The sequence below is a fragment of the Apis dorsata genome, unplaced genomic scaffold, assembly GCF_000469605.1.
Source record: "Apis dorsata unplaced genomic scaffold, Apis dorsata 1.3 scaffold_37, whole genome shotgun sequence".
In the NCBI taxonomy this organism is placed as follows: domain Eukaryota; kingdom Metazoa; phylum Arthropoda; class Insecta; order Hymenoptera; family Apidae; genus Apis; species Apis dorsata.
In genome coordinates, this window is record NW_006263339.1 from 1026774 (window position 1) to 1052607 (window position 25834).

Sequence of the window (25834 nt, forward strand, 5' to 3'; positions counted from 1 at the left end):
TAATTTAATACGTAAAAAGACCAAGGTGGATAATAAACAGATGTTTGAATCTATCTATAAACAGATACAGTTCTTCCTCAACTTCGCTTTCTGGTGTCTCGATTATTCAACTTAGTAATTCCTCCGCTCCCTGTCTTACTCCAAAAACCAAGCATTGTTATTATATTGCCAGTAAATCGAAGCTTTCGAAGGAGTTTCCAACTTCTGTGCAACGAAACCAGGTCATCAAGGTACATACATACCTTCTTCCAACTCCGTTAACCAGGAACCAATCGCTGGTTGCTGGTACACAAGCAGGCCAGAAATCAGCATAAACCAACTTACACCACTGGCAAAAGCTAATCTTTCCTTTCTGTTACGTCACAGTGGTCAGCCAAGCCATCCTTGATCTCCTCCCTCTTTCTTCTTCGATGCAGGAACTGCTTGGACACGCTTCGACTCGTAACGGACTTCTTAGTATCCTGAAGAACTCGCGTGAGCGTGCACCAACTTGTAACTTCACAATCCTATGGTATCCTGAACTATTGACGGCTGGCAGAGTGACGTTTGCACAGTCCCTGTGGAAGAAACTGTTCAACTATTTAACTGAAGGTCGTTTGAGTGTGAAACTGAAGCGGATATTCAAAACACTTTGCTATATTGGTGACCACATTAAAGAAAATTATGCAGTGGATTTATTGGAAGAATATATTGAATATGAGTTGTTTGATGGAATTCTGTTAAAGAACTCGTTCAAGAAGTTTCTTGAAATTGTGAGGGTAATATTTGAGTATTATATTGAAGAAATCAGTTATAATATTATTATTGTAATGCTAGTATTGTAGAGAAAAAAGATTTGAAAGATTATACTAGTGTTGAAAACTGTCTGAAGAAATATGGAATAATATTTGAAAAAAATAATATCATATAAAATGATATTTGAAAATAGTATGATACTATTGTAATTGAAATGGAAAATTATTAAATGGATTATTTTTTAAAAAAATTGTGGTGTTAAAAAACTAATGTTACTAAACTAATGTTACTAATGTTGAAGAGTTTATTATTAAGTTATTTGTGAACATTTATTGGAATAATGGAATGTTTATATTTTATTGTCCCCATCTCTTTATTTAATACGACAATTATAATTTTCAAATTGAAAAAACTTTATTAAGAATTTTAAGATTCTAGAATTCGCTACTCTGATACAATAGAATGGAACAAGTCTAAGCAATAAAAGATCTATAAATTGTTTAAAAAGACAGTAAATGATCTAAACGATATCAAATTCTATTAAAGAATTTAATGGAGTTGAAACATTGAATTTACATTGTTTTGTAATGTTTTATTTTATCAATTTTATTATAATTTAAATACCGAATTAATGAAATTGAATTATTAAAATGACGTGAAAGAACTTTATTTAGGAATGATACGAGATAAACTATATTTCAATAAATTTTTAAGCTTTTTATAATATATAACAAGAAATTTAAAAAACGCAAAGAATATTTTCTGAAGAATAGAGTATTTCAGTTATTCATTAGAGAGTGCTGAAAAGGATGCTCTAGATCTTTAGATACATTCCACGTTTTCTTAAGCATCAGGCAAAGAATAAGTAATGATGAAGTAGGTGACGAAAAATGACTGTCTCCTTTGGAAATAAGTGCGTGCTGATAAAGTAAAAAAAAAGATACAAAGAAAATATAAAGTGATATTTTGATACAATAAAAGAATGAAAAAAAATAGCAGCTAAATACAAAAATAAAATAATAAATTAGATATAAAATTATATTAATATAAAAATCTTGGTCTCAATTTTTTTTAATACAATTTTTTTAAAAAAGCAAAAAAAAGAAACAAAAAAAAAGAAGAATTTTTTTTAAACTTTCAAATACAATTTTCAAATACGTAACATTAATTAATTTTACGAATAAATTGATTAGTTTCATAAATTAATCAATTAATGAATTATATCCAATTTAACTTATCTTTATTGTCTAAAACACCAATAATTTCGATTTTACTTTAAAAACTGAAAGTCTATTCGATGACACAAATGCTTACTGCCAGGAAGGTTTTCACCATAATTTGAAACTTTCTACTCAAGTGCACATCCTGTAGGCGGCCCGCTCGTTTAGGTTCACCGATTCGTTTGTCCGTGCAACGAGGGTGCAACGTGCATTGACATCGAATCGCTATAACTGTAATGTTAATTTATGTCGATTAACTACAATTAAACTAAAAATGAGAAATACCATGCAATATGTTGATAAAAAAACAGTAGGAATTTAATTTTGTTGAAATTTTTATAAGTTAAATTATTTATAAAATATTTTATAAAAAATTAGAAATTAAACTATTAATTTTTAAAATACTATTTCATTTAAAAAATATTATAACAATATATATAACAATAATAAAACACCAAAATCAATAAAAATAATTGTTCACAGCCTCAAAGAGCTCATATTGGATCGTAATGGAATCAAAGAGCTGCCATATGAATTCGTCGAGTTGAAGAACTTGAGAAACGTTTCTTTATCTGGAAATTGCCTCACCAGTTTGCCATCTTTCTTCAACATGCGTGCCCTAGCGTTAACGGTAATGTTTCACAAAATTATTAACAATATTTTATAATTCAAAATTCGTGCAGAAGTACCGTGACGATGAATAACCATAGAACGATGCGATGTGGTAATTCATGTTGCAATAGATATATTAATTCCAGGTCAATGAATCAAACAATTATTCCAAATAATTAAATTCAAAGAAAAAAAAACTTGTATTAGAAATCAAATCGATATGATATTTAGAATTTGATAAAATTTTATTTTTTATTGTTATACAATTAAAATCTTATCAAATTTTATGTTTGTTAAAGATCAATAAAAATATTTAATAAAAATTGATACAAAAAATATATATATATAAAATTAATGATAATGAAAAATTTTTTAAAGATTATTCAATTGGAAAATAATAAAAAGTTATCAATTTTGAGCAATCTTAATTCATGTGAGTTACATATGATGATATGATATTAATATATAATAAATAATAAATATATAATATAATAAATAATATATAATAAATAAAAATAACTTGACAAAATACTTCAAATTTTCAAAGTAAATTAAAATTTATAATCATTATATCTGCTAAAAAATATTTAATAATATATTAATAATAATATATTATTTAATAATTTCTGTACGTAATATAAGTATAAATTAAATATTGTTACTTTAATAACATTTTGAAACTTATATACGAATGTAAACATAAATTACTAATTATGTTTTATTTTATTAATGACCCAGCTTGCGCCGGGTACACAAAAAATTAGTCTATAGACTCATCAATTGTTCCCCTCCACGGAAATCTTTAGTAAAAGGCGAAAGATTTATGCGTGATTTGAAGGGAAACCAGAGTACCGATTCGTATTTTCAAACATCTTTATATATACCTCTGAATATATTTTAGTTTCGAGAAACTCATTCGAATAGTTTGCCATCTAGCGGTCGAATAAGGTACTAGTGTTTTTAGATATAGTATACTATTACATATAGTATACGATTACTTATATATACGTATAAGACTTAAATAAATCTATTTTGATTAATAATAATATTAATAATAATTATTAACAAACTTAAATTAAAAATTTAATTTAATTTATTTTTTTAATAATATTATAAATTATATTTATATTATTTATATTTATTAGAAAATTAATTTTTTCAATATTTTTAGGATGTATTATCAAAAACAGATTATAACAAAGGTTGTAAAGATGATAAGAATCAAAATAATTTGTACAAAGTGAATCTTCGAAATAATCAATTAAAAGGAAACATCATACTTGGAAATTACGGTGTAAGTGCTTCATAAATATATTCATAATTACAATTATTTAAAATATTTAAAAATCTTAAATGATTAACGATTGTTAATGTTTTTATTTCTTCTTTAATCAAGAATTTAACGCATCTAGACGTCAGTGAAAATAGCATTGAGAAATTGGACATCAGTGCTCTTCAAGAATTGAGAAGTGTTCGTTGCGCGCGAAATATTTTAACAGAACTGACGGTCTGCGGGAAAAATATTGTTTCTCTTATTGCTGGAAACAACAGTAAGATCTTTTTTATTTTTCTTACCATATATGTATAAATATATGTATTATATATGGACATAAAAAATTTTTATTTGAAAACTTTTTATCATATTTTATCATATTGCAGAATTAAAAAAATTAACTATCGAGCCAGTGCCTGTGAATCTTGAACATCTAGATGTTTCTTAGTAAGTAAAAATGAAATAATAAATACATAAAGTAATATTAAATATTATTAAATAGTAATATTATATGTAATAATAATATTAAATAATTTTCAACATAATTACATTGTTATAACACAACTGTGATGTGCTTCTTAAGTTTGATATATTTCATTACAGTTTTAAATTTAATTAAAGAATTACATAGTTACAAGTTACATAGTTACTCGTAAGATGTATTAGAAATCTATAATCCAAAGTCTTAAAAAATATATGTATGATATAACATATTCATATTTTCATATTATTAATCATTGAAACATATTTATCTGAGTAATTTAAATATAAATTATTAACATTATGATTTTACATAAATTTATTTTAGTAACAATTTAGATGCACTTCCGGAATGGATACCAGATCTACCTTTGTTGCGAGCACTTTTTGCGTCTCACAACGCCTTAACAGCCCTTCCAGACAGATTACTAACACAACCGTCGAGACTGGAAGTTCTTCACTTACCCCACAATAGACTGCAAGCTCTTCCGCCACCTAGGAAACCACTAAACATCGTTCATTTGACGCTGCAAGACAATGCACTGACAGCATTACCAACGAGTTTCTTCATCAACACGGAAAAGTACGCGAATAGTTTAATTTCCTCGACACAATATGATATACAGGATGATATAGCATATACTAAGAAATAATATTTTTTGAAAATAAAAACTAGAAACATTAATATTAATAACAAAAATAATAATATTTTTTTAGATATTTATATTTTATTAAAGAAGAAAGAAAAGAAAAATTAGTTTTCTATTTTAAAACTATTATAATTCCATTCTATAGGATGAAAGTGTTGAATCTTTCCAACAATCGATTGTCAGAACTTCCACACTTTGGAGAAGGAAATAAAAATCGACATAACAATCACAGCTTGGAGAAATTATATCTCACTGCGAATTGTTTAACAGATACTGCTTTGGATGCTCTTGCAAAATTTACATCTTTAAGAGTTCTTCATATAGCTTACAATACTTTAGATACGCTTTCAGAAAGGTATAGAATTTGCTTAACTTTTATTATTATTTTAATATTTTATAATAAAATTGAAAATTAAAAGACTATTGATTTATAGTTGTATAGCTTCATGGAGAGATCTAGAAGAATTAATATTATCTGGAAATCGTCTTCAATATCTGCCAGATAATGTGGCCAATTTACGACATTTACGTGTATTGCGTGTCCATTCTAATCGACTCTTGACTTGTCCAACATTTAATAAAACAGCATCGTTAAAAGTAATTCTATTATTAAAATTATTAATATGTTATGTAAAAATATATATGGGTATTTATTTAATCTCAGTAATAGTAAATTTAATATTTAATGTCATTAATTAAGTAATTACTTTTTATTTCATTAATTAATATCATTAATTAATTAATTATTTTTACAATTAAATAATTACTTTTTATATATAGGTATTGGACTTAGCTCATAATCAATTAGATAGAGTAAATTTAGCTACTCTGGTGCCACCACAACTTCAATTTCTCGATATATCTTGCAATTCAAGACTTCACGTAGATCCTAGACAATTCCAGGTATATAGGTCTCAACGACCAATATCATTAGTTGATGTATCTGGACAGAATAGACCAAGTCTGCCTTCGCACCCTCATCAGCAAGAAATTATTTCCTCGGAAAAAGGTTCGGAACAACCTTGGAGATTAGGATTTTCAGAAACAGCAGGATGTAGAGAAAGGTTAGATTTATAAAATTTTTTTCACATTAATTCTTAGTTTTATTATGGCATAAATTTTAGACGTTCCTATAATACAACAAAGAAAATAAAAATTTTCCAAATTTTAAAACTCGGTTCAAATTGTGATCAGGTAATTTATATGCGCAGATTGTACGTATCCCAAATTCGGATGCCATCATTTTGCAACGTAGAAGGCCTATTTGGTATATTCGATGGCGGTTCGAATCAAGAAGCACCGAGCGCACTCCAGGAAATGATTCCGCGCCTTTTATTAGAGGAGAGAACCGTTCGAGAGACGTCAAAGGAATACTTAAAATATACGTTACTATCTGCCCATAGGGAATTGAAAGATAAGGGTCAGAAATACGGGATTGATGCAACTCTTGTGCATATTGTTAGAATACAATTGCAACAAGGATATCCGAAAGCGCCAACGAAATATTCGTTAAAGGTAGCCACTTCTGGAGACGCAAAAGCAGTTCTCTGCAGAGCAGCTGGTCCATTAATTTTGGCACCTAAGAAGCTATCTATGAAAAATCAATTAGGAAACGCAGCTATGTTTCCTCTTGTTGTTCCCGACCCTATATTCGAAGAGGTAGATTTAGAGGATGACGATGAATTTATTATAATTGGTAATAAAAAATTATGGGAGGTACTGAGCATTCAGGAAGCCGTTCGAGAAGCCAGAGCGGAAGCCAGTCCTGTTTTAGCCGCTAAAAGACTTCAAGATCTGGCACAAGCTTATGGAGCAGAGGATAATTTGAGCATTGTAGTTGTACGACTAACGGGACCTAATCAGGGTGATTTAGATCAGTTGATGAGGGAATTGAGACATGCTGTTGGAAAGAATAGAGGTCAAACTGAGACAGGATGTCCTTGTCCTTGTTGCATGCCTCCGGCAGCTCATAAACCACCGGGACCTTGCTGTTGTCACGCGAACGAAGGCTATTATTTGAATGGCGTGTTGAAAAGCATAGTGAATAGGTAAGAAGTCCACATGAAATTATGTAATAAAAATTGTATAAAGTGTATAATGGAATTAAAAGAGAATTGGTAATACAATTGAAATAGGCTTGAGATCATTTTTTTTTTTTTTTTTTAGAAAATATTATATATTTCAATGAAAAATTTTTTAAATAATTTTAAATAATATAGATCAAACAAAGCTCACAATGGGTCCGGTAGATATTTTAAAAATCGTCGATCAACGCAAGAAAATGAAAGTCCGTCATACAAAGATGATAGAAGTTCACCAAGTGGTCAATCAGACCAAGCTAGTGATAGTACTTTGAAGTCGAGATATCCTTCTGGTAGAATTTGGTCTGGAAGTGCTGCTTCTAGAGCTACGAACAAAGCTCGTCAAAGTGTTCTTGTGAACGAAAACAGTACAAGAAAGGTAAATTTTAATTTGTTAAATTATTTTTTCTTGAATTCACTACATAAACAATAGTTTCCAATATATGTATATATGTATATATATAAAGTATTTATTTAAAATTTTCTGTAAACAAATCATTATTAAGAAAAAATTGTTTACATATTGATATCAATTACAAGAAACAATTCAAGTTTTCAACAATATTGAAATAATTATTTCGTATCCAAAGTAACAAATATTGAAATAAATATGATATCCGAATTTTAATGTGAATAATTATAAATTTTAAAATCCATTGTTCTCTCTTTCTCTGTTTTACATTTTCTTTCACTCGTTAAATAAATCATGCAAAATTCTTAAGAGCTTATCCAGTCACTTAAGATCTCTAGTGACTATATATTTTAATCTCGAATATTCAAGCCTTTTTACACGTTCGAAACAATAAATCAGTGACTCATAATAAATTATTACATTCACATTAAATTTCTTCGATAATACATAAACACATTTATTCTATTTATAAATAAATTATCTTATACTACATAAAAAAATGAAGATATCAACTACTTTGACGGCTCAAGAAGACACTATATCCGAGAGATCTGGCGCTTTGAGCGAAGAGCAATTTCGTTGCTGGGAATATATGCTGGAGCAAAATACTCAGCTCTTGTTCGACAAGGAATTAGACACTTTAACGAAGACTCCACTACGACGAGGTCAATCGAGATCCACGCCTCAATTAGCTGGCAATTTGCCTTTTCTATCGAAGAGGTTTGGAAGTGCCAGATCCTTTAATCCTTCTCTATCAAGACCACCCATTGTTCGATTCGGTAGCGGAAGAAGATTACTTAACGGAGGTCCAAATGCGGCTTATTTTGGCAGCTTACAGAGGTTGATGCCATATAATCTTGAGTATGATTTTGCCGTAATTCAAGAAAGAAATGGGTTGGACTCATTAGAACAAGACGCAACGAGAATGCAACAATATTGGGGAGTGGCTACGACTGAATTATAATTCACAAGTTATATAAAATTATAATGTTAAAGATATACATATATGCATTATTGTTATTTACAACAGATGTGAGGTATTGAGAAATTGAACTCATATTTTAAGTAGAAAAACATAAAAAGTGGCAATAAAATGTTGTGAATTGATAAAACATGAAATGTTGAGCTTTATATGATTGTAGCAATGTGAGAACTACTTGACAAAAAGATATCTCAATAGAAATCATAGCATTATTTACTTTGTTTTTCGCGAAAAAATTTCATCGTAAAAATATCGAAAAAATACTAATAAAATAATAATTTTAAATATATTATTTCAAATGTATTATATATTACTGCATTTTAAAATTTTATAGAAAAATTTATTATTTTTCTTTATTCTTAAAACAAAATTTATTTAATTAATTTTTTATTTCGCAAAAAAAATTATTATTCAGATTTTTATTATTCTTATATACTGGATCATTACGTTCTTAAAATAATCATTGAAGTTATTTACATTCTAAACCTATATATGGAATTATTATCAAAGATGCATATTGAAACAATATCTTTTTATATTTATTTATTGAGCAGGAAAATAAAAAATGTTTGTAATTATATAATCTTGTTGCCAAATATAAACTAATAAATTATATATTACATATTTTTCTAAATATTGCATAAATATAAAATCAAATTTATGAATATGCTTTTTTAAAACATATAAATATATAAAAAGAAATAAATAAAAAGAAATAAATATAAAATATGAAATATCATTATAAATTGTAAATATGGTTTTAAAAACAAAAAAAAACATTGAATAAGTACATAGTAAAATATATTTAAATATTGTATATATATATGTGTGTGTGTGTGTGTGTGTGTGTGTATAAGTATTATATTTTAAGTATGTATTATATTTTGAAGTTTACATGAAGTATATGTAAACATAAATTTTCAGTTGAAACGACTGATTAAGATAAGTTATCATGAAAGACTAGAAAGCTAAACATTTAACTTTAAGATATATGTTTCTACTTAAGCAACAAATAAGATCTCATTATTTGTACAAAGTATATGTATTATAATGAATTTTAGAAATCCATCGAAAATAATTTCGAAATTACTTTTCAAATATTAAATTCTTTTATTCTCGTTTTAATAAACATTCTGTGATTTATTTTTCATTTCTATAGATTAATATATAATAATATATATATACATATATTTACATATATGTATATATATATATATATATAATATATATAAATATATGAATAAGAAAAATTATGTATTACATAAAAATAGAATTTTAATTCTGATTTGTAAAAATTATTTAATCTCCTATAACATTTATAATTAAGAATATTTTTATATTAATTAAAATATAGTGACTATTGTACCTGAAGCTATCAAATAAATGATAAAACAACAGACAGAATATTTATTATATCAAAATAATCTAATTAATATAAATTTCAAAACTAAAATTTATAAGTTATGTTGAACCGGAACAAGTACATTGATTAGTTATCTTGTATATATTTTTCACCAATTTATAATGATAATTTAACAATCTCACTCCCAGACATCATCCCGTTATCTTTGTTTTCTCGCCATCTAATATCTTTTAGTGGCCTTGATAAGTATTATCTTATTTGTTCAATATTAAACTCTCTATTTCTCTATTATATATTATATATATTATATATCGTAATAAAGTCTTTGTCAAATCATCGGACTAGATTAAAAGAAATAAAGTTAAGATAAAGAGATAAAGATAAATAAAAAACTTTTCATTTTCTCTTTATTATGAAAAAGAAATAGCAAAAATACTCATAAAATTGATTTTATTGTTATTCTTGAGCAGAAAAATTTTTTAATAAATTTGATTATAATCATGTTTTTTGATTAATTCAGTATAATATTAAAATTTCACAATCTCTTATTTTAAATTATTTCTTATGAATTAAACATTACAAATAATTTTGTAATATAGAAAATATATATAATATATGTAATATATAAAGATAAATACTTAAAATTGCATATTTTTATAAAATCAATAATTTTTATTTAATTCTTTATTTCTCTAAAGTGAAGAAATTTTTAGATTGTTAAATAATTAACGATGATTTAATTTTGAACATTCTTTTATTTATGAAATTTTTAATATTTATTTTATGATCGCATAATAATCGTAAAAGTGGTTAATTAATTTTAAATAATTGATAATCTTATTATTGTAATATATTAAATCCTATTTGTTATACTTCTTGAGTACCAATGATTAAAAAAGAAAATTAGATTAATTTAGATTAAAATTAACGAATAAATTCATATTGGAAACAGACTAATGATGAATAAATTTTTTTTTAAATAATTTTATACTTTATTATTTACTTTACTATATTCATTGCAATATATTACATATTTATGACATTTTATTCGTTATGGTAATATAATAGACGTCACATAGCTATACGTAAGTCATTAACTTTATAATCATGATACTTTAAACTCTATATTTATATATCATATTATATATATAATATTATAATATTATATTACAGAAAAGATTAATTTCGAATATAAACTTGACCTCTTTATTTCATTCAACTTATTTACTTACAAATAAATTTATTATTGTCGCACAACAAAATATCTAATGATAAAATGATTTTAGAAATGAATTTATGAAAGAGAATTCATTTATAAAATAATACATAAACATATCTATAAATATTGTTTGTCAAGATATTCTAAATCATTTATTGCAAATATTTCAATAATATAAATTTGTTCAATAAATTTGATGATAGAGAAGTTTCCTTTTGACTGTGAGTTAAAGAATTTTTATTTTATCTTTTATTTTAAAATTTATCTGAAAAAAATCTCAAAAAAATAGATTTTTAAAAAATTTTTTCAAAAAGATTGCTATTATGATAATCAGATTATTAATATTATATAATTATTTTCATATTTGATTAAATTTATTTTATTATTTCTTGAGTAATAAATATTTAAAATAACAATAAAACAAAATTTGCTTTATTATCATATATTATTATCATATATGATGTAAATAAAATAAAAATTCACATATTGTAATATGAAATACGGAATACATATTCGTAAATATGAAATAAGTATATAGATAAATAAAAATTGAAACTTAAGTCTGTGTATTTAAAATTGAACACTTGTATAATTTATAATCTTACGAATTTATTTTCAAAAACTGTATGATATAATTATATTATAAAATATTAATATTAGAATATTATTTTAAAATATATAATTAATTAAAATTAATTTAAAAAAATTAATTAAAATATATAAATATATAAATAAATAATATACATATATATTACAAATACTTTAATAAAGATTACAATTTTTTACATATAATTTTATTATAAATGTGAAATTAGAATAAATATAAAATTAAAAAATATATATATAAAATATTTTATATATATCTTAATTTTTACAAAATGTTGCGTTGCATCTACATGAATTATATGACGTGTCTAGACAGTGTATATGTATATACAATAAATGTGGAACACATTGAAGAGTCACGTGCGTAGGTATACAAGAGGAAAAGAAAAGTGGGGGTTTGTAGGGTTTGCATAACCTGATTGAAACCCGACGCCGCAGTCAGTAGTATTTCGTCGGCAGTAAAGGTTACGTGTTGTTTCGACGATTTATATCTTTTCTCTTTCTTTTTCTTTCTCTATCTTTGTTGCTTGCTTATGATTGTGTTCGTAATATTTGTAGAAGCTTTATCGTTGCAATGTGTATATACGTTACATATTCGTCTGTGAAAGAGCGTGTAGCTACTTTTTATAGTTAGTTTATCTGCTATGATATCTACCAAACGAAAAGCGTGATACAGTGCACGTGACAAATATTAGTGAGTAGATTCATACGTTATTATATTTTATTAACGCTATCATTGCAAAAATTATTAAAAATATTTCCCAATATTTGCTTTCTGATATGTGATATATTATCTAATGCATCAATTTGTTTTCAAGGTGTGTTCCAAAAAATATATTCTCCCCACTGCTGATTATCTATTTGTTATACATTAAAATTAAATAATAAAATAAGTAATTGATTTCTTATCGATTGCAAATGATAAATCGATTTCTACTTATTGCATATCATAATTTACTTAATTTACTTAATTATATTTTAAATAAATCATATTTATAATATTTATAATACATTTTCTTGGTTATGAAATAAAAATCAGTTCAAGATGCACATACAAATATATGCTTTGTTGAGTATTAACAATAAATCATAAAATTAATTTTAACTAATGTATTTTTCATTGTTAAAATGATTTCAATACCTGAAATAATCTGATTTAATCTTTATTAGATTGTTTCTTTTTCATCATTACGAAACCATACGCGAAACCGTACAACAAAATCGTGAATCCTTTTACATTAAAACGAAAGTCTACGATCGATAAATTTGATGTGACTCAACTGCAAGCCATTAAATCAATTTATCACGGTAAAAAATTGTTACATTGTGTAAGTATACTTGCAACAATCATAATTTAGAATAATCACGGTTATTTTCAATATTATCTATCATATTTAAAGAACATTGATTAAAATTTTATTTAATAAATTTATTATTTAATAAAATAATTGAATAATATATCATTAATAGTTAAAAATTTTACATTATCTTATTTTTATGAGTGAATACTTTTTTTTTTATCGTTTCGTCGCTTATCATCGTAACTCGTGCTTGTTTTTTTTTTTTACGCTTTTTCTGGTAGGTTTGCCTTGAGATTCTGTTGAAAAATAACAATCGAAATAAATATTTCTAAAGAAATATGCTGTATGTTTTATATTATCTAACCAAATTCAATGCAAATACAATAAATCAACTGAAATTTTATTAAGAAATTTGGAATAATTGAAAAAAAAACTTTTTTGTTTTTACAAACAATAATTTTGTTTTTATAAATAATAAATGTTTGTAATAATATTACAAACATTTCAATATTAAATAATAATAAAATTAAATAATAATTTTAATAATTTAATGATTCAATTATAAGTATAAATTTCCTAATGATGAATGAGATAAATTTTTTCTATCTAGATTTTGAATTTTATATATATTTTATTTTTTAGTTTTTTTCTTTTAATTATTAAATAACGAAACAAATTTTTTTGTAATAATAAAATAGTAATTATACAAATAGTTAATTAACGATTACAAATTAATTTTCTTGGTTTTAAATTATTCTAAGAATATTCAATAATTTCCAATATGTTAAAAATAAAATATTATTATCACTTATTTTAATTAATCATAGAAATAAAAATAATAATAATTAAATTCGTAATATTTAATTTATATTTGTTAAGTATAAATATAAATATAAATATAAGTATAATTTTTTTATAATTTTCTCATTATTTTTCTGCGAATTGATTGTATTCTGCAAAGAAATATACAATTTCATCATATGTGCAAATATTATACAATTATAATATTATATACTATATAAAAAAGAATTATAATATTGTATACTATATAAAATATAAAATTTTCATCAAAACAACATTACATTTTATGCTTGCTTTATTTTCTAATTTTAAAACTCGATAAACAATTCAAAGAAAATTACAAATAAATGGTGTATTTCTAAAAATAAAATAATATATATAATTAAAAAAATATATAATATAAATAATAAGAAGATTTATAACTTATAATTAAGTATAATCAATAAAAAGAAACTTATTATATATAATTAGAATTTAATATTATTATTATATAATTAGATTATTATATAATTAATCTTATTATTATATAATTAGAATTTAAGTAATACATCAATTTATGTAGAGATATTTAATTAAATGTAATTGCTTATAATTTTAATCTTTTTAAATGCAATAGAATAAGAATATGAGTAGAAAATATTTTTAACATTCATTTATAAAATACGCGGTGTTTATGAAAATTTTTTTATTTATGCAATTGCATGCAATATTATTAAGATAATAAAAAAAATAGATGTACACACAATTACGAGTATAATGTACATATATCTGTGTCAATCGTAATAGAACAATGGTATTACAATAGCCGCATACCATAGTTTTGTTTCCTTGAGCGTCTTTTTTTACATCTTTGTTAAGAGTGCACCACTATCTACGATATAGACAGATCGATAAATGATATAGCATGACTTTCACAAAGATTGATCATTATATATTCAGTTAACTTTAGACTGTCTTTTTCTATTTTTCTTTTCAATATATAAAAATTCAATCAGTTTGATATTTCATATAGTCAAAAATCATTTTCGTAATCTCTAAGTCAAGTTTTAAAATTGTATATATTAAAACTTTCTGTAAATATTTCTTTCATTTTATGTTTCATAATAAATAAATTTTATAAAATTGAATCATAGAATTTTAAAAAACAACATATTTAACTATTTAATAAAATATCGTTTATAAAATAAATTTTAAATTAAAATTATATAATTTATATATTTATATATAATTATAGTAATTTTAATAAACAGCAAGAAAAGATACAAAATAGATACTCATGATAGCTAAGAAAGATTGAATAAGACATTGAATTGTGTCCAAATTATACTTAAGTTATATAAATGTAATTCTATTTTAAAATATTTATTTTTAAAAAATTGTTACTTTGCAGCCAAATACATAATTTATACAGAGATTCATAGAAAAATCACTATTAATATTCCTTTTATTCTTTTCGCTAAGAATTTGTGTTTAAAAAATGAAAATAAATCTAAAAACATGAGATATTTTTATTCAGTATAATGACATTACAAACATAGATTATTTTTGTCGACTTTATGTGACATTTATTGCACATTTATTGTTTTTTATTGTCATTAAATTACTTTATACATTGAAAATTTATGATATTTTATACATTGAAAAACTTATTTCAGGGATTGTTTATGTATGATAAATAAAACAAAAATTGTAATTTTTAATTTCAAATGAATTAAAAATGTTAAAATAAAGAGAAAAAATATGATAAATAGTAACGAAAAATAAGTATTTGTACATCTATAGATTAATTCAATATGTCAATATTGAATAAATAATGTTCAATATGTCAATATTTTTTTATTTTACAAAAAATAAAATTCTATATTTCTACATTCTATATATATAATATATATAGAATAATATAATTTTTAATATAATCACTTATAATTTTTATAATAGTTCTTTATGAAATAAAATATATTCCATAAAACATGTTGTTTAAAAAATATAACTTCTATAATATTTTATTTATAATGTATTTCTTGTAATTCATAGTTCCTTTTTATCTAAAAATCTTTTTAATTAAAATGTTTTTAAAAATACATTTTGTGAATCTATATTTTCTCAGAAAATTTTAAGTAAAGCAGTATTATTATATAGTTATATTATATAGTTGAACTCATTCAATTTATCAGATATATAATAAATAAATTTTAAACTTTGATACATGATAAATTGTAAGAATACTAAAAAATGCAAAAAAATTTGTATTAGTCAAAATAAATTATAAATCTTATATAATAAAAATAAATATTTTTAATTTTGAAATAATAATTTTCATAAACAATACAAAAAATATAATTAAAAGATACAAGAAAATATATTTACGATAAAATATTCACTGAAATGATATATCCTTGATATGTACATTGATACAAATACTTATTTCTTAACAAAGGAATGATATTGATTTCTTCATTTGTACCGATACATTACAATACCTCGAATAGTATATCAAGCTCTGTTGAAAAAATTTTTAGAATTACATAGTATATATTTTTAAATATTTAAAAAAAAAAACATCTTTTGTAACTAATTATATTCTAAAAGAAAAATATAAAATATAGAATATAGAATAAACAAGATTAGCAAATAGAAGTTTCAAGTTTATATAAACGCTCACAAGTGAGAATCAAAAAAATTTCGAATTAATACTAATTATTTTTAATCAATTTCCTTTTGCATAAAATATCTATTACTATTATATATCTATTCGTTGTAATAACGATACCTAAAATATATAAAAATGTAATTAAAATTAAAATATATAGATTAAAATGTAATGAATCATTACACTTATATTAATTAAATTAATTATACGTATAAATCTAACTAAAAACATATTTTTTATTTTTTTTTTCTGGAACATGTGAAAATTTTTTCAATATTCGATACAAAATATTGTGCAAATATTTTCATCATTACAGTTTAATTATACAACAACATAATATAACAATCTAACATAAAAATATTATAACGATTAATTATAACGATCAAAAATAATATATAATAATTAATATAATTTTTCACATTTGAAAATGAATTAAAAATAATTCTGTCAATGTAATTCAATTGAATTGAATTGAAAATTCAAGATTCGATAATAAAATAAGAGAGAGAAACATTGTTTACTATCTATTCGTTACAATAACGATATTATATTACATTATATCAAAAAGGAACAAAATTTACATAATTTACGTAATAAATTTTTTGATGTAAAAAATTATTTGAATTATCCATTTATAAAACAATTTATAAACAATTATATAACAATTTAATTATTAAAAATAAATAGAATAATACATTTTAAGATAAAATTAATTTCTGTTTTATAAATTTAAAGAATTTTTAGTACAAATATGATGTTTTTTTGCATGATTGATAGACATATCTAAATTATTTACAATTTAGATAACAAATTGCAATTTTTAATAATTTAATAATAATTGATTTGTTTATATACTTATCTTATACTTTTTAGCTGTATACTTTTCACGTTTTAATAGTCAAACTCGAAGTCTAACCAAGTCTGATATTGCATGATTATTGCATAATTATTCTAATATAATTATATTTGTCTGTAATCTAAGAAATACATGATTTAGTAATATACTAATTTAATAATTTAGTAACAATATCATAAACTAATAAATTAATGCATTTATATATATTGTTTATACATATATGTATATATATATATATATATGATAAAATCGGTAATATTATAATCAGTGCATCATCCTGCATTGAATGGTTTCCTCTTTTAATGCGTCATAACTCTTATAATTCCCCTGTAGTCGATGCGAACATTTTTTTTAACAAGTATTTTCCTGTTGCCTACTATTACTTCTTCCGATCAAATATATTAAAAAATTTTTTTTTATTTATATCTATTTATAAAAAGAATAAAACAATATAAATAATAATTAATAATATATTATATAATAATATAGTATTTTATTATTTATTATTATTTTACTATTATTTTGTTGGAAAATGATTTTTTAAATATTATACAAATTAATAATTTTTTAATATTATACAAATTAAAATTTTCACTCGCCCTCTTCTTTTTTCACGCATTCTTTTAACTATGAAACGAAACTGCAATATTTGCAATTTTATAGCTAATATTTCTGAAAATATATTTTTGAAAATAAATATTTACAAATTGTATTACATGTAATAATAAAAATATAGTGTTTCGAACGTTAGACATTCATTTAGTATCATATGTAATAATAATAACAAACGGAAATTTTTAAGTAAATATGAAAAATATTTAAAATTTCATCAGCAATGCATATAAATTTATTCAACTTCAAATAGTATTCTCGAATTTCATGTATTTTTACTAAAATCAATATATGAATGAATATCGAAAATTGATTAATACATTTTTTTTATACAATTTTCATTGAACAATAATAATAAATAATTTATATTATTATATATAATTTATATTTTTTATTATGTGCAAATATAAATGATTAAATTTTTGTAATTTATAATATATATGTAATTCAAAGTATAAAATTGAAATATTGCCTGTATTGAATAAAATATAATATATAGAATTATTTTTACTTAACAATATATTGGTTGTTGTTGTGTTCGATGCAGCATGGCGGACAGGAAGTAACTACTCGAAATTTTATGAAATGCTATTTAAGTAAAAATGTTTGCATGAATTAAATATAATATTTTTAATTTACTTAATAACTACAGTTACTAATATTATTTATAATCTCTAATATTTATACACAAAGTTATAAGAATAACAATTTTTAAATTGCAATAGTTCAGATAGTTTGAATTAGTGGTTCTACTGAACTATCGTTGTCGTCACTTCCGCGTTCACGACGTTGCCAAATCGACCATTATTTCATCTGCGAAAGAAAAAGTACTGCGGTGTAGTGTTATACTTGAGCTGTTTCGTGTCAGTTAAAAGTTAGTTGTGTTGTGTTGTGAAAGAATAAATTATGACAAATTTGATAAAAAATATAAAGCGACTGCCTTGGGCATTCGTTAAATAACACACACTCTTATACGAGGTGAATACCAGGCTGCTAATCAATCTTTACAAATAAAATCTACTGTGTTTTTTCCATGCAATAGGTAAACTAATATTTTCAGGAATGATGTGTTTTGATACATAAAATTAATTTGAATTAGCGATTAAAAAACTTCACTTTTTTATCACTTTATTGAATTCTTTTCTATTTTGCTCATCTCCGACATGTTTAAAAGCTGTTTTCAAACTTTTTTATATTAATATATTTTTATGTACATTGTTTCCTCATTGAAATTATAAAAAATCGTAGTTTGGCAACAGTTTATGAAAAAAAAATTATAATGAACTTTACTTTATTCATATACAACATATATTAACATATTATAACACTTATCAGGTGAAACAAAAAGTGATGTTTATGAATATTTATATGATATTAATGTATTAAATTTATTATTAAATAATTTAAAAATTATACTTTTGATTACTATAAAAAGAATGTCAGATATTTTACTTTTATTTCATATATTGATGTTTAGTCACTTGTTTCATACTATATTTTCTAATATATTCTTATTAATTTTTAATAATATATTATTATGAAACAATAATATAAAATATTATATAAACTTGCTTAAATGTTAAAATTTTTAATTGAAAATTATCAAATATTTAATCAAATTAAAATATGCAAAATATGATACAAAACTGTCTTATCATTCATGATTTCGTAGAATGTATTTTAGATAAATTTGGATTGTTTTTTAATAAAATTTTTCATTCATTCACTTGTAATATTAAATTATGTTTTTAATTTATTTATATATGTATATGTGTATGTATGTGTATATTATATTAATATTGTTTAATTTTATATTTATTTAAATTTGTTCTTTTATTTTAGGTTTTTTTTATTTCTAATTTTTTTCTTATTTTCAAAAATTGTTTACCATAGAATAATACAATATATGTGTTTTAACATATATCATATGTATATAACATATGTGTATAACATTTTAATATAACTACATAGATTTTTTTATTATTAAACATATAATTTTTTAATCAAATCTATGAAATTTAAATAAATGAATAAAATAATTTAAACATATTTAAAAATGGTATTTAAATTATTATTTAAAACATTTTTTTATTTTAATAATCATAATTAAATTTTAAAATATGAGTTAACATAAAATATTTAATTTTTTTAATATTTATTTATATTAATCAAAAAAATGATAAAAATATATTAAATAATATATTATATAATAGACATGAAAAATAATTATTAATATAAAATTTGTAATTATAATTTTTAATTAAAAGAAGAATTTACAAAAATTGATTTTCATAAAAGTTTTGTCTAAAATAATCGTCCCATTTGATTGCTATTAAAAATTTTTTAGCATACTTTACAACAAGTCCCTTATTACAGAAGATTAGCTGATGTGAATTGAACACACCTTGAAACACAGAAAATTGAAAGAGAAAAACACTGAGAAAAAGAAAACATATATAATATGCAGCGGATGTGGTTTATAGAGAACAAAGAGGACGGGGAATACAAGCAGCAAGAGGAGCCACGTGAGACTAACTTCATCGAGGTGGCAACTGAACATACATCAGACATGAGGGGATCTAAAAGAGATTGGATTTTTAGAGTCCAAGTAATTAATAATAATTTTTTCACTATTTTAACTATATTATATATTATAATTTTTTAGTACTTTTAATTTTCTTATAAACTTATTTAATTAGGTACATAAAATAGAAAAAAATGAAGTTTTGTATGTAGTGGGTAATTTGCCTGAACTGGGTGCTTGGAATCACAATCAGGCAATTCAGTTGTCACAGGAACATGGCAGTCGGGATTCTCCTATACTTTTTGACAGTAATAGTAGTGGAGAATTTTATAGTGACGATGGACATGACAATGCTGGAGATAATTCATTTGGTGATATAGATGATGAGTAAGTATATTTTATGTATTTCATTCCAAATACAATAAAGTTTTATTGATAATATTTATATTAATATTAAAATATTAAAATATTAATATTAAATATTAAAATATTAAAATTAATATTAATATTAATATTAATATTTATATGTGATCTATATTATATTTAATTATAAATAATAATATATTTATATAATATATTTATTTCATTTAATATATTAAATATATGTATAAAATTTAATTATTGAAAATTATAGCATATATAAAATTTATAAATTTCAGAGGTGGAAGAATATTTTCACAAAAAGTTGCACTTCCCATTGATGCTGATGTAGAATTCCGATATTTTGTTGCTGTCATCTGTCATTCTAATGGTACTAAAAATTCGGCCAAGACTCTTATTATTCGTAGATGGGAGACTCATATGACACCACGCTTTATTAAGAAAAATAGTATGTAATCTAATATATAATTAATAATGAATTTAAAAATAATATTTTTTATCATAAATTATAAAATTAAATAAAAAAATTTGTTATAGCACCTAGCAATTTTAGTAGTGACACATTGCCTGATCCAGACAAATTTGGTTATTATAATGGCTACTGTAAAATTGAACGAGGCTGGTTGACCGATGAAACTGTGATACAATTTAAGCTTTTTAATAATCCAATTAAGTTATGGAAAAATCGACTACAAAATAGAAAAGTTCACATTAAAGTATGTTTTTAATTAATCACATACTTGAAAATTGATATATAAAATTTGAAAAATTAAAAGTATTTTTTTAATTTAGATGACACCTGTAAATTTAATTAGACACAATTCTTTAGAATTGCAACAATTTGGTGGTGATTGTGTAGATGATAGTCTTTCTATGGATACGCAAGATATTATTGATCAACCTGCCTTTAGTATTACAGAAGTTGCGGTATGATGTCACTATATAATTATTATATAATTTTATATAATATTATTATAAAATATTATATATATAATTTTTTATATATTTTTTTGTATATATATATATATATTTTGCTATCAAAATCAATTATCATATTTGTTTTTGCAATAATATTATAATTATATAATATTAAATATATTTTTAATTTTAGGTAATGAATGATGAAGAAGCTCGTTTCAAGATACAAGAACAATTTGGTCGAGCTTACAATGAAGACGAATTTATTATCTTCAATGTTGCAGTTCGATATCCTGAAACTATTGTAAGTAATCATATAAAATATCTCATCAAGAAATCATAGTAAATACACAACTCGATGAATAACCATTGGTTGGTGTTTATTGCTTATAATTCTTATAAGCAATATATTATATATATTATATATATTACATATATTTATCTAGGATAACTTTATTTCAAATCAACTTTCCTGTCTTTTATGGATAATTCTGCAGATGGAAATCATATCAAAAACATTAATTTTAATAATTTATTCATTAACTGTAGAAAAATTCAAATAATTTAAAAATAAAAAATATGTGATGTGATTTTCAATTCATTCTAAAATTAATGACAAAAGTACATCTTTATTCAAAATAGTAAATAAATGGCAAATAAATAAATACGTAAAAATTAATCAAAATTATGAATATGGCAGAGCAATAAATGACGAACTATTGGTAATTCAGATAAGAAAGACACGCTAAAAATACGCATTGACCATACCATGTGAGTTTTCAGTAGACCACGAGTAGGCCGGCCACGTCTTCTTTCGCGACTTGTTCAAATTACTTGGTAAAAAATAATTAAACTTGTTCAGCAGCTATTGCCCTCCTTGGAAACCAGAAGCGATGTCACGCGCACTGGCCTGGAATGAAGACAACCGTCAGCTTTGTACAAAGCAAGATCTCTGGTGCAAATGATGATGCTAACATGCAATCTGATGTATCGATGCTAAGCATCGTCTACCACTTTACATCTGTGTCACATGACATCACACAGAGATATGATGGTTTTGATTGTCGTTAACCCTACCATACCTATCCTTAGGCTGATCTCTCATAAATCTGTAAATTTTTTCCAAATATATCATATTATTATCTAAAGTCTGGATTTTATAAGACAATTTATTTATTATATTATATTATTATACGAGATCGATTTATACGAGTTACAGCCATCCTAAATAAACCTAAAAATTTAGAGATATCAACGCTGTCACACCTCATATCCATCTGTGTGCGTCGAAAATGGTGAGGCTCCCATCACTCCTATATCCTTTTAGTGTACTACTAATATTTTCTAGCTCTGACCAACTCTACTGTACCGTACGTGACACCGCTGCGCGGCTAGTGCCAGACTAAGCTGTCAGAATCTTCTAAATCTGAATTACAAACTTTACAGACTTGATATCGAAATTTAATAATGAATGATCGGCAGGTGTTGCGGGATACGCGTCACCAGGCAGAGTACAGCATTTGGCAATTATTGGTCTGGTTCATTGCTAGATTATGTAGGAAATAAATTATCTTTGTTTTACTAGTAATTTGTTGCTCTTGTCTATAAATTACTTAAAACTGCTAAAAAATTGATAAAAGTTCAAAAGAACAAGATGTACAAATGTCTTTTATAATATAGTTTAATTCCTACGATTTTTAGTGATCAAGGATCGTTAATAATGTGCCATAAATTTTGATTATATTTATTAGTAATTTTCTTGTTTCTCAGATTAGAAAATTCAGAAAAAAGTTTCTTCAAACCAATTGTCCTTGATCATTGGACTTAATTAATTGAAACAAGCTCTATAATGGATAAGCAAAAAAATATTGATGCAAGCATTTGGTGTTGTTATAAGTAATAGTATTTTTCCGTATATACTGAATAGAATGTTTTTTCAGGCTTATTTGGTGGACTACTACGTATACAGCTCAAGATGTTTTCCAGGAGAACCACCAAGTCATATTGGTTTCAGCTATATTTTACCTAGTACATTACAATCAAGTGTTGGGCTTCTAACAGTACCAATTACAAGCACAAAGCATAGACCAATTGGTATGATTTTTATTTTGGTTTTTCTTTTTATTTTGTTTTTTAATACTAAAAATCATTATCAATTACTATAAATAATTTTTCTTTTTTCTGCAGGACAACTTACGTTAGAATATGTTGTGATAAAATCAATTCCAGATTATCCATGGGATATGAGTATTTCATATGCTAAACATTGGGAACAACGGTGGTCTGGCCTAGATGTAGGACATAGGGGATTAGGTACTTCTTTTCAAACAAAAAAGTATGTTAATATTTTTAAATTAAAAAATTTAAAATCATTAAAAATTTAAAATTTTGTTAAAATTATTTTGAATGCTAAAGTTTATATTTTTATTTATCTGTTTATTCAGCTGTGCTAATGTGCGTGAAAATACAATAGCTTCTTTAAAGACTGCATCATATCATGGAGCTGATATGGTTGAATTTGATGTCCAATTATCTAAAGATCACATACCGGTTATTTACCACGATTTTTATGTGTCTATTTCATTAAAACGCAAGAAACAAATAGAAGCTATGGATATGCTAGAAATACCTGTTAAAGATCTTACATTAGAACAACTACATCTATTGAAGGTAATTTTAAATATGAACATATATATATATATATGATTTCTAAAATATGTATTTAAATTTGAATGATATTTTCATTCATATCATTGTTTCATAATTATAATTACAAATTTCAACATTTACAATTTAATGTATTTTATTTTTTCTTTTATTATAAAATATTTATATTGTGTAAACACGCGAAAAAAGTTAAAAGATTTTTTTTAATTATAAAAATATATAAATGATACAAAAAAATATTTTAAATTATATATCAAGAAATAAGTATTAATTTCATGTAAAAAGTGTTAATCAAAGAATTATTATATACTTTTAATTACTTAATAATCTTTCAAAAAATTAATAGGATTCATGGTTCATCTAACAATTTTCATTTATCATTAACCAATAAAATGCAGCTTCTTAATAATGCTACGCGTGTTAATATCGCTTTTTATGTCCTTTTTTGTATTAAAGGAAAAATCAATCACTTCAAGGATTGTATCGTATGTAGATACACAGACATGAAATCATGAATTTATAGGTGTAACATACCTATTCGTATTTGTCTCTTTTTAATATTCAACAGGATTTTTATTACCCGGGGGACTCGTTGGGTAAGGTGCTGTATTTCGTTGATAAAGCTGAGCAGGGGGTTAACCAACTGGTGAGCTTTCATACCGCTTGCGCCGCCTAACTCGTCGTCAAAATGTATAACCAATTAGTTATTTATAAAAAACTCGATGCATGCTATTTAAAATTTATTCTAAAATCAACTAAAATTAATTTTTAAAATCATATCATCGTGTCACAATATCGTACATTATATGCTTTAATTAAAAGCTAAAAGCTTTATCTTATTATAATATTATAAGTTATTAAAGTAATTCAATTGAAAAATATTTTTTATCAATATAATATCACCAAACAATCTTTTGCAAAGATGCTTTAAAGATCTTGAAGATCATTTTTAATAATCTTTCACCAGTTTTATTTCCCTCTGACTTCATATATTTCGCACAAGCGCGAAATTCTTCATCGAAAAATGTATACACATTATAAAAAAAACATATTATCACAGCATGTGAATAATATCATGAAAGGCATGATATTACTTTTAATATATTCACATGACTTCAGAGTGTTTGCTTTTGTTTGGCTTCAAAAAATCTCTTATATCAAATATCGACAACATTTACCTTTTTATGATCTAACAGAGTTTCGTTGACGGAATGATTTACTTTATTTATTTTTTTATTAAATACATTTTTTTTACAGGTGTATCATGTGGCTGAAGGTCGAGAAAAAAATCCAAGATTTTTTGATGAAGATTTAGAAGATCATCAACCTTTTCCTACCCTTCAAACTGTTCTTCAAGAATTAGAACAACATGTTGGCTGTAATATCGAAATTAAATGGACTATGCAATTAAAGGTAAAAATAATAAGTTTATATACTTATTTTGTATGATTATTATTTTCTTATGGAAATTGTATATATATATATATATAT

The 25834-nt window shown here is 23.5% G+C and overlaps 2 protein-coding genes and 1 non-coding gene across 12 annotated transcripts in view; 2 read left to right on the forward strand and 1 right to left on the reverse strand.

The window, feature by feature from the left end:
- Positions 1-8454, forward strand: part of LOC102680970 (protein phosphatase PHLPP-like protein) — a 16389-nt gene extending 7935 nt beyond the window's left edge. The window contains exons 1-12 of one of the 4 annotated variants that reach the window (XM_006608484.2): positions 616-752; positions 2439-2586; positions 3739-3861; positions 3964-4117; positions 4227-4287; positions 4649-4903; positions 5116-5325; positions 5405-5567; positions 5751-6034; positions 6182-7018; positions 7190-7430; positions 7969-8454. In XM_006608484.2, coding sequence (XP_006608547.1) covers positions 2566-2586; positions 3739-3861; positions 3964-4117; positions 4227-4287; positions 4649-4903; positions 5116-5325; positions 5405-5567; positions 5751-6034; positions 6182-7018; positions 7190-7430; positions 7969-8427 — 2808 coding nt within the window. In that variant the 5' untranslated portion in view covers positions 616-752; positions 2439-2565 and the 3' untranslated portion in view covers positions 8428-8454. Of the gene's footprint in view, positions 1-615; positions 759-1950; positions 2189-2438; positions 2587-3738; positions 3862-3963; positions 4118-4226; positions 4288-4648; positions 4904-5115; positions 5326-5404; positions 5568-5750; positions 6035-6181; positions 7019-7189; positions 7431-7968 lie in introns of those variants that run through there. The other 3 variants (XM_006608483.2, XM_031512614.1, XM_006608482.2) reach the window with 3 other exon arrangements.
- On the reverse strand, positions 3299-3419 carry LOC116186306. Its single transcript, XR_004151270.1, has one exon. It is a non-coding gene; the product is annotated as a U5 spliceosomal RNA (small nuclear RNA).
- Positions 8455-12048: 3594 nt separating the features above from the next.
- Positions 12049-25834, forward strand: part of LOC102681354 (glycerophosphocholine phosphodiesterase GPCPD1-like) — a 15312-nt gene continuing 1526 nt past the window's right edge. Inside the window, exons 1-12 of one of the 7 annotated variants that reach the window (XM_031512849.1) lie at positions 12049-12327; positions 20337-20461; positions 20553-20764; positions 21037-21206; positions 21296-21474; positions 21551-21685; positions 21870-21980; positions 23617-23770; positions 23864-24011; positions 24121-24346; positions 24912-24989; positions 25601-25786. In XM_031512849.1, the coding sequence (XP_031368709.1) occupies positions 20423-20461; positions 20553-20764; positions 21037-21206; positions 21296-21474; positions 21551-21685; positions 21870-21980; positions 23617-23770; positions 23864-24011; positions 24121-24346; positions 24912-24989; positions 25601-25786 (1638 nt within the window). In that variant the 5' untranslated portion in view covers positions 12049-12327; positions 20337-20422. Of the gene's footprint in view, positions 12328-18605; positions 18896-20229; positions 20462-20552; positions 20765-21036; positions 21207-21295; positions 21475-21550; positions 21686-21869; positions 21981-23616; positions 23771-23863; positions 24012-24120; positions 24347-24911; positions 24990-25600; positions 25787-25834 lie in introns of those variants that run through there. The other 6 variants (XM_031512853.1, XM_031512838.1, XM_031512842.1 and 3 more) reach the window with 6 other exon arrangements.